This window comes from Chiloscyllium plagiosum, chromosome 2 (genome assembly GCF_004010195.1).
Source record: "Chiloscyllium plagiosum isolate BGI_BamShark_2017 chromosome 2, ASM401019v2, whole genome shotgun sequence".
Lineage (NCBI taxonomy): Eukaryota > Metazoa > Chordata > Chondrichthyes > Orectolobiformes > Hemiscylliidae > Chiloscyllium > Chiloscyllium plagiosum.
The window spans coordinates 53,336,272-53,346,790 of record NC_057711.1 but is presented as its reverse complement, the minus strand read 5'-3'; the positions used below and the strand labels follow the sequence as shown (position 1 = coordinate 53,346,790).

Below are 10,519 nucleotides of genomic sequence, written 5' to 3'. Positions count from 1 at the left end.
TCCTTAGTCACCTTCTCCAAGAATTCAATAAGGTTTGTGAGGCACTACCTGCCCTTCACAAAACCATGCTGACTATCCTTGATCACATTATTCCTATCCAGATGTTCATAAATCCTATCCCTTACAATTCTCTCTAAGATTTTGCCCACAACAGAAGTGAGACTCACCGGCCTATAGTTACCAAGACCTTTTAGTCTTGCTGCTGGCCTTAGAATTGCACAGCTAAGAAAGGGGTAACTGTGTCCAAATTGTCAAGTCAGTATTCATGATCAATTCCAGATTTTTTTTTGTAATTACCTTTTCCCCTACATCTGCCCCATTTCTCTCTCTAAGAATAGAGAGCGTGGGCGGCACGGTGGCACAGTGGTTAGCACTGCTGCCTCACAGCGCCTGAGACCCGGGTTCAATTCCCGCCTCAGGCGACTGACTGTGTGGAGTTTGCACGTTCTCCCCGTGTCTGCGTGGGTTCCCTCCGGGTGCTCCGGTTTCCTCCCACAGTCCAAAGATGTGCAGGGTCAGGTGAATTGGCCATGCTAAATTGCCCGTAGTGTTAGTTAAGGGGTAAATGTAGGGGTATGGGTGGGTTTCGCTTCGGCGGGTCAGTGTGGACTTGTTGGGCCGAAGGGCCTGTTTCCACACTGTAATGTAATCTAATCTAATATAAGATCACATGTGCCTGTCCTGATTTTAATTGTGATTGTGGCTGATCCTATGTCTCAATTCCATTTTCCTGCCCACTTGCCACTTTCCTTAATTCCTGAAATGATCAAAAACGTAATGATCTCATTATTGTGCATGTTAAATTGGAGCATCACAATCTTTGAGGTCAACATTTCAAAGAATTGCAATCATTCAAGCGACCTTTATTGTAACTGCTGTCCTAACTGATGAAATGATTCACTAATTGTCAGTGCGCCCCCAATATTTTAAACTACTCAGCCAAGGGAAACAGCCTCTCATGAAGCCAATCCCACAGAATCTTGTGTGTTTTCATAAGATCACCATTAATGTTTTTAAACTTCTCAGATTTATTCAACCATCACAGGATAACACTTCCATCCCAAGAGACCAATGAAGTGAACCAACCTCATGAATTTCCACTGTCCTACCTCCAAGGCAATGCATCCTTTCATAGATATGGAGACCAAGCTGCACATAGCACCAAAAGGTAAGAGCTGACCAATGCTGTATAGAATTAGAGAAAGGTTATTTATTCTTATATCCCAATTGGCAAATTGGTCTGTAGGTCTCAGTTTGCTCTCCTCCCTCCTTTCTTCAATCGAGATGTCATGTTTATAATTACTAATCCAAAAGAACTGTACTATAATCTAGGAAATTTTACAGAATAATAATGTGTATCTATTATTTCTGAAACCACCTCTTTGACAGTTAGGGAAAAGATCAGAAGATCCGGGGGGTGTCATGGAATTAATCCCCCAAACTTTATCTGTTGCATTTTTTTCTCCTGGTGCTTTCAGTTCCTTAAGTTCCACCATGAGTCCCTTAGTGATCCTTTATTTCTGACATTCCCTTCTCTTTCATATGAATTTAAATGGGGCCACCTGCTTCTGTCACCCACAGTCGCACTCTAGTTTATGTAAAGAAACACTTTGTATGCGATAAAATACGATACCTGCTATTTTGCAGACAGACACGGCAGCCATTTTTATCACAGCAATTCCCCCAGCAGCAATAAAACAAATGATGCGTTAATATGGTTTTGGAGATGAGGATAAAGAGAGAAATGAGACAAAAGTCAGGAAACCTAATTTCTCATTCAAATCATACATTGGATCTTAATAGAAATCTAAAAAACTAAAACATGAAATTTAGCCATGGCTTGAAACTGCACTTAGAAGGATGGAACCGTTTGACAATGTTGACTTTCTCTGTAGCAAACAGGAATATTTGCTTACATTTTGTGCTCAATTCATTAAGTGGCTCAGAAACCAAGCTAATGCACTTGCATTAGCAATGCATCACACACAGCTGAAGGATATGGAATACTAGTGCAAGTGGTCGGCTTATTAAATTGCAGAAATATAACCCAGGCTGCAAGCATTGCAGAAATCAATGAAAAACAGCCTTATAAATGCATACAATCAATGCTGTATCAAATAATTATTTCCGTTTATATTGCTGGTTTACATTTAATCAATATATTGCATATTTACTGATTTTTCAGCCAGCAGCATTCTCAAGTAATTCACACAATTGGAAAGTAACAAAGCATTCCTAAAGCTGCCAAACAAATTTGATTTATCAAGCACACTTGCTGTAGCAGATATCCCAAGGTGCTTTCACTGGAGCATTATTAAAAAAATGACAGAGCCATATAAAGAAGAGTTAGGTCAAAAACCTAATAAAAATGGTTTTAAGAAGCACATTAAAGTATTAAGGAGGGAAATACAGCTTTTGTTTCCAAATCTGTGACTTTTCATCAGAATTGGGCAATGTTAGAAATATAACATTAGAGATATAGTATAAATCAACATGGGGATGGTGGAGCACAATGAACAAAAAGGGAAGTCTGCAACAGGGTGGAGTATGAGAGAGGTTAAATGATAAAAAGACTCATGGTGCAAGGCCACGAATAGTGGTGAGACAAGCCAAAAAAAGGAAACAAAGCATGTGTCTAGAGGAATGATAGACAAGATCATGAATAGTTGCCACCCAAAAAGCAGAGAAGAGAACAAAAGGAGAGAAAAAGAGAAAAATCTTAGAACCAAGAGAGACTGAAAGCAGTCACTAGTGGTGGAATCATTAAAATTGGAGAAGCACACATCAGGGAGGGCTATGAGGCTGGAGTAAGTTACAAAGAGAAAGAGGAAGAAGGTGAAATTTGAAAACAAGATGAAAGTTTTAAAGTTAAGGTGTTGCCTGACTGGGAACCAATGTCAACAAATAGCATTGTATGATGAGTGCGTGGGACTTACTGTAAATTAGGACACATGCAAAAAAGAATACAAAATGATCTGAGCTTTACAAAGGATGGAAGATGGGAGACTAATCTAAGAATGAGCTGGAATAGTCTACTTTAGAGGTAATAAAAACACAATGAATCACAGTGATAGAGTTCTACAGCACAGAAAAAGACCCTTCAACTGATCAGTGCTATGCTGGCCAAAAACAACCATCTAACTATTCTAATTCCATTTTCCTGGCTCTTGGCTTATAGCCTAGTATGCCTTGGCATCAAAACTGCACATCTAAATACTTTTTAATTATTATGCACATTTCTGCTCCTACCGCCACTACAGGCAGCAAGTTTCCCATCAATTTCTGAGTGAAAATGGTTTTCCTCACATCTTCTCTAAACCTTTCCTTAAATCCTCACTGTTCCCTCAATCATGGTGAAACGTTTCTTCCTGTTTATCCTATCTAGGTCCTCATAATTTATGTTCCCTCTCAATCTCCTGGGCTCTGAGGAAAACCAACTCCAGTCTATCCAATCTCTCGTCATAAATGAAACTCTCCAGCCCATGCTACATCCTTTAAATTTTCTTTGCATCCTCTTGAACGTTATCGAGCATTGGCTGTCCTCCAGTCCTTTGGATGAGGCTTTCAGAAGATAGCCACAATCATCTGCAGAGTGGTGGATTTGGACATTTACACCTGTAGGCATGGTAATTCTTAATTCTTAGTGAAGATGTAGATATATAGTCAAAAGCCTACCCAGGCTTAAACGTAACATCAAGGTTGAAAGGGTCTGTTTGGTGCAGCTTTAGACAGTTGCAAGTGAGAGGCATGGAGCCAGAAGTTAGCAAAAAAGTGTGGCATGGACTAAAGACAGCAGCTTCAGCCTTCCCACTATTTAATCATAAGAGCACACTCCCCCCCAAAAAATGCTTTTAAAACACGCCATTGACAGCAATATTAATTCAAAACAACCATATTTTTGAATGCTGGCAAACAGGAATAAACAGAATTTGCACAATAATCTATATGTATGTTAAAAATCAAAACAATGGCAAAATATCAAATCAGTTTTTACTTGGGCAAGGTCTCGATTTATATATATGCATGTCCACTTATTTTTTTTCAGCCAAGTTGTCAATGATAGTTGGGTTTTTCATCTTGTTGCAGCATTTACATCCAAATTTATCCAAATTCAAATTAAATTCACTGTTTCTAAAACAAAATTATTTTCCTCTCAATGCATTTCTCTGGCTGGAGACAAGACGTTAGGCTTAAATGTCAAGTCCAGGGATGCTCTACACTTAATCAATCATACTGCCCATTAAAAAAAAATCCATATCTGTTTGTTAAACAACATACACAATACAATGTTCACCTAAATACAAAACAAAAATTGCTTCCATACACATGCACAATGCAAATATAGCGGTTGCGCATACAAAACTGAAGGACAACACGATACTGACAAATAGGTAACAGCATACATGGAAAGGAAGCCTAAAAAAAAACAAATAGCAAAGTCAGAAAACTCCAAAATAACTGGAAATAAAATCATCTCAATATTGCACCCGTGTCATCCACTTGTGCGTGTAATAGACGAAGCCACAAAGCACAGATCAACATTTTCTAAGGTACAAAGTGACCTCCAAATAGAACACAGAAATAAAGAACAAGACCATGGACGGATCAAAATGAGAATTTTGAACAAAAAGCTGGACTGAAACACAATGCAAGTCAGCAAGCTTAAATGATGCTAAAACCGTGAATCTTGTTTAAACGGAACACTTTTATTGCAGTTGAAACCTGAAGTTTACATACTATGGAAAGAACAAACAAAACACAGGAGCTGATAGGTTTTTCAAGATTTTAGGCTTTGCAATAATTTTATTAATCTAATTTGCTTCTGTCATTGTTAGATTTTATGTTTGATTCATTGCTTCCGTCCGTCCTCAGTCCTAGGCAGAAAGGGTGGCACTAGTCACCACTCGCATTTGATGTTTATGCACATTCAGCTTGCTGTTGAACGGAGATAAAATGGGAGCCAATCAGGTGCAAGTGTGACAAAAATAGGAATACATTTAAGGCAAGGGGAGAGCCAGATAAGAAAGGGAGATCAACATTTTACCAGATTGTGTTCCTTCAGCTTCCAGTAAGATCGTCTTCTCACACGTCAATCATACAACTGCTGGAGCCTGGCTGAGCAGACTGAATATTACACCAGTGTGTACGGTACAGGAACCTACACCAAGGTGCATTACTTATTTTGGATTCCATTAATTTGCCATTAAAGCTTTTAAATTCTTATTCAATGTTTTAAGAATTTGAATTTTAAAAATGAAAACTATAACTATAGTGAAAACTTACAATTCATGGCCACATTTAGACAGGAATATTCCAAGCACACACTGGGATTTGGATCAGCACAACAGCTGCTTTCATAGTGAGGGTGCGGCCCATCAATGATAATAAACAGTACAAGCAAACTGTCCTCCCACCAAACACAATGTCATCATTACCTATAAACCATCATTTTGAATAAAGACTGACAAGTCAAAGGAACTGTTGCTAATTAGAATACCAGCTTTTCTTAAATCACACGAAGTATTATTGCATTAAACTCCTAATGCCATTATTGACCGTTTTACTGTCGTGAAAAGATTAGATCAAAAGTCTTCATTTTAGTTGCAATATTTTCAGCAATATTTACATATTGTATAACTGTGAGTTATTCCTTCCGTCATTCAAATCACAGAACAATTGGTTGGGATGATATCCACACTGACTTTATAGCTTCCACCACTTCAAACTCTTTGTAACTTGCATTTTTTTCCATGGGATTTTATCAAGATAATTTTGTGGCCACTATTATATTATCTTTTATCATAAATGTGGACCTGCAGGACAAAACTAGCATATCAGAAATGGACAATATTTAACAACATGAATGGTCAATCACAGTTACGATTCGGATCGGCTGGCAGAAAGGAGATGTCAAACGAGAAACTGGGGTTACTTTTAAACAGCAATGGAAATAACATGCTTATGAAACCCAGAGTGAGGTGCAGGAAAAGCACAGCAGGTCAGGCAGCATCGAGGAGCAGGAAAATCGACGTTTTGATGAAGGGTTCTCGCCCGAAACATCAATTCTCCTGCTCCTGCTGCCTGACCTGCTGCTGTACTTTTCCTGCACCGCACTCTCGACTCTGATCTCCAGCATCTGCAGTCCTCACTTTCTCCTTCATGTTTATGAAACCCTCCACAGAAGCAAGAACCGTCCCAGGAATAACAGATATACAATAAAGGAAGATTTTTTTTAAAAAAGTTCAAGGCTGTAACATAAAGAAGTCGTTCAGTTAATGTCTGCAGATCATTAACCGATTACATTATATGGCTTTCTGAATAGATTTATGTCCCACATTTACTGCACTTGTGTGCAACTGTTCTAAGGAACCCCATTTCTTTTCGAGCGGGGAGGTAAAATCCCGTTGAAAAGAAAAGCGTGGGATGACGGTAAGGGAAAGCTTGGGACCAGCCCGGAAAGTGGGAAGAGTGATTTATCTCGGTGTATCAGCTTGTCCCCAGAAAGAACGTGAAATGCGAACGTTAAACAGACTCCACCTATGGTGGAAAAATAATAACCAGATGAGTCAAACTCAAATCCGAATCAAGAATCAAAATAAATTGCTTTGTGTTACTCAAATGAAACGCAAAAGCAGATTTCACAAAATCGGGTTTGCGACTGGATCCTGAATGTTTGTCTCCCTTTCCAAACATTTCCATGGGGTTCCTCGCCCCCAACAGTTGCTACTAACTTTATAACATTTCGTGCCCACCTATTGACACAATGCCGCTGTCACAAACAGGCAGGGAATACTGACCCTGGTTGTACTCACCGCTCTGGGAACCCGGCTCCATGACTGTGCCTGGGGCCTTCCGCTCTTAATCCGGATCCTTCTCGGCAAATGCAGCCGCTCTGTGTTGGAGACAGAGTGGCAGCTATATAAACAAGGCGCCCGTACTGCAACACCTACTGACTACAGCAACAAATACATCTTGACTGGCCCAGCTGAAATGTCATCTAGTCTTTTCTTGAGGACATTTTTAAAAGCACAGGGCCTCCTGAACAACCAGACCATTCCTCCTTATGTGGTCATCTTTGCAAATCTCGCAGTTTAAGAAAGACAGCTTGCTGTCGACCATCTTAACTTGTATTTCCTTCCCCTTTCGCACTTGCAAGCTGTTCCTCCTCCAGGCGCTGTCGGTCGATCGACGAGCTACACACTGTAGAGTCTGCTATCTCAAGTTTCACATCTTGACTTTCACGCTATCGTGTGGCATGTAGATGCGGTTGTTTTAATTTTCGTTGTTGTTGTTGGAACCTACAGACACACAGTCCCTGGTGTTGGGAGTTACATTCAGCGCCAGCCTTTCTAGTTATTGTGATTCAAACATTGACAGCAGTATCAGGGAAGTCGTTGGTCCTTTCCCAGTGGTTAGCTGTGAATTTACCTAAAGTACACAAAATATTGAACTTCACTCTGTCCTCGCCTGACTTCACAGGCGATCTACAGTCCCTGATTGTTTTACACCAAAAATGTTTGCAGTACGTTCACCAGCATGAACTCTCGACTTTCTTTGTTCTGCATCACTTAACACAACATCGTGCATCACTGAGTCAAAATTATGAAACTGCAAATCTTGTAGGTATGAAATGTATAATACAGGTGTCCTTGCTTATTTTACATTATTTGTAAAGTTCGCCAATGAAGGTCTCAAAAAGAGCAGATTCGAAATTACAGTCAGCAATAGCATCGCTCAAATACTTCACATACTTATATTCTAACGCATTTCTTCCACGTTTTCATTTTCAGATACTTTGTGAGGCAGCAGGTCGTTCGGAAGAAAGAGTTCAGAATCAGGAATGCCATTCGGTAGCATGGGGATAAATCAAAACATAATAAAGGGGCCAGGAAGATACTTTACACTGAAAGTGAACTGTATGTTTCGAAAGGACAGAAAGATGAGGCAGACTTCAGAATCTGACCATCTGAAGAGGCAGATACATAAACAGGATGGAGAGGGAAGGCAGTCACAGCTGTGCCAAGGCATTTCACTGTTACAATAAGCTGGGGGCACAGGCGTCAGAGCATTTGGCACAGGTATGCCCTGGGCACTGCACAAGTGGCAGAGAGAAAGTCAATCATCGTAGAAGCTCTACAGTTTGGAAACAGGCCCTTCGGCCCAACAAGTCCACACCGACCCTCTGAAGAGTAACCCACCCAGACCCATTCCCCTACATTTAACCACTGACTAATGCATCCAACCTACAGATCCCTGTAGACTCTGTGGACAATTTAGCATGGCCAATTCACCTAACCTGCACATCTTTGGATTGTGGGAGGAAACTGAAGTGCCCAGAGGAAATCCATGCAGATACAGGGAGAATGTGCAAACTCCACACCTGAGGTGGAATCAAACCCAGGTCTCTGGCACCATGCTGTCCCAGTGTTAAATGCTTGAGCAGTATTAGTATCAAACTGGTATGGCTGTGGCAGAAGAGCAGAGGCAAGATTGCCAAGGATAATTGGGTAACTATTTATCCAGAAAGAGGGTCCAATACATGTTCTTTGTATTGAAGATACTGACATTGGAAACAGTTCAGAAGGGGTTCATTTGGCTGATTCCTTGGATGAAGGGGTTGACTTGTTAAGAATCACTAACTTGGTTAGGCCTTGACTCATTAGGGTTTAGAATAGTGAGAGATGATTTTATTCAAGCATAGAAGATTCTGAGGGGGCTTGACAGGGTAGATGTTGAGAAGGTTTTTCCACTAGTGGGCGAATCTCAAATTAGGTTGCATACTTGCAGATTAGGGAGACACTGTTTCAAAGTGAGATGCAAAAGAATTTCTTCCTTGGAGATAAATATCTGGAATGTCGCTTCCTGTTCCTTTTCTCAGGGGATGGTAGATGGAGTCTAACTCGATGTGTTTGTTGATAGAGTTCCGGTTGGAATGCCATGCTTCTAGGAACTCTCGTGCGTGTCTTTGTTTGGCTTGTCCTCGGATGGATGTGTTGTCCCAGTTGAAATGGTGTCCTTCCTCATCCATATGTAAGGATACTAGTGAGAGAGGGTCATGTCTTTTTGCGGCTAGTTGGTGTTCATGTATCCTGGTGGCTAGTTTTCTGCCTATTTGCCCAATGTAGTGTTTGTTACAGTCCTTCACAGTATTTTGTAAATGACATTAGTATGACATAAATGCATTTAAAGAGGAGATAGATAGATTTTTGAAATAATGAGGAGTTGATGGATATTACAAGCTGACATAAAAGACGAGTTGAGGTGTGAGGTAGATTAGGAGCCAAACGACCTACTACACCAAATTCTTACATTCTTCCATGAGGGTTCTCATTTTGCAGGTAGCTGCTATGACTCCTTTATCCTCTGGCAATCCAGGCCACCACAGATCATTCCAAACCAAGGGTTGGAACAGTAGATCATTCCAGGAGATAAGCAATATCCCTTAAGAGTTGAGTCCTCACATTTCTCTGGAAGTATGGCACTGTGGTAATGCAATATATTCCAGCTGCACAGCACAATAGTATTAAGCATGTCACCAGGCTTCAGAAGAAGTGCTTCACTATCCCAGCTGGGTGGTAGCCTTTAATACTCTTCCAAAAGATCCTCATCATTGTTGTAGTGTGCTGCACTCTCCATAGCATGGGGTTCCAGTGATGTATATATAGATCATGTTTGGTGAGCCCTGAAGGAGACAGCCAATCAGGGCGGTGACAGAAGTTAAGCGAGAAGGAGAGGCTGGAAGAGGAAGGAGATTACATTGAACAAAACGTGTCCCTACAGAAAACGTGGTTTTTTTCCTGTAACCATCCAGGAAGAAGATGTTTCCTTTCTCCCCCATAGCCTCCAGCATTAGATCCAGATTGGTATCGATAAAGTCAGAGTCTGCCCTGCCACTGATGCCAGGACTCCAGTTCTCCTGTGACATTTCATTTCCATCTGGTGCTGGGGGTGGCTTTGACACTCTGCAAATTTCTCCCTCAGCATAACCAACAACCTCCATGATGGCTGTCTAAATTTATCCCACAGTTCACCTGACCTGCTTCCATTCCCATTACCACTAGCTCCAGATGAATAAGAAACCCATCTCCATCTCAATCAAGGAGTCAAACCACAAATAACTGAAGTTTCAGTTTCCCCGGGAGACAAGTTCCCAACTCCCTGGAAAATAGGTACAAACAATCCTCTATTGATTGTTATTTTTAAAGTTATTTGATGGGGAACAATGCAATGGAGCAAATGGGATTCAGCATTTTTAATTTTACAAAATGGAGAAATCCCATCGTTGACTTTAGTTTAGATTAATCTGAGGTGCTGCATTTTGCAAAGGCAATTCAGGGCAGGACTCATACACTTAATGGTAAGGTCCTGAGAAATCTTTTTGACCAAAGAGACCTTGGAGTGCAGGTTCATAATTCCTTGAAAGTGGAGTCGCAGATAGATAGGATAGTGAAGAAGGTATTTGGTATGCTTTCCTTTGTTGGTCAGAGCATTGAGTATAGGTGTTGGGAGGTCTCCTTGT

The 10,519-nt window shown here is 40.7% G+C and overlaps 1 protein-coding gene across 2 annotated transcripts in view; it reads right to left on the bottom strand.

Annotated features, from left to right (window-relative positions):
• Nucleotides 1–7,455, bottom strand: part of LOC122559783 (leucyl-cystinyl aminopeptidase-like) — a 121,092-nt gene extending 113,637 nt beyond the window's left edge. The window contains exon 1 of one of the 2 annotated variants that reach the window (XM_043709804.1): nt 6,798–7,455. In XM_043709804.1, coding sequence (XP_043565739.1) covers nt 6,798–6,834 — 37 coding nt within the window. In that variant the 5' untranslated portion in view covers nt 6,835–7,455. The remainder of the gene's footprint in view (nt 1–6,797) is intronic. The other variant, XM_043709814.1, reaches the window with a different exon arrangement.
• Between the last annotated feature and the right edge of the window lie 3,064 nt (nt 7,456–10,519).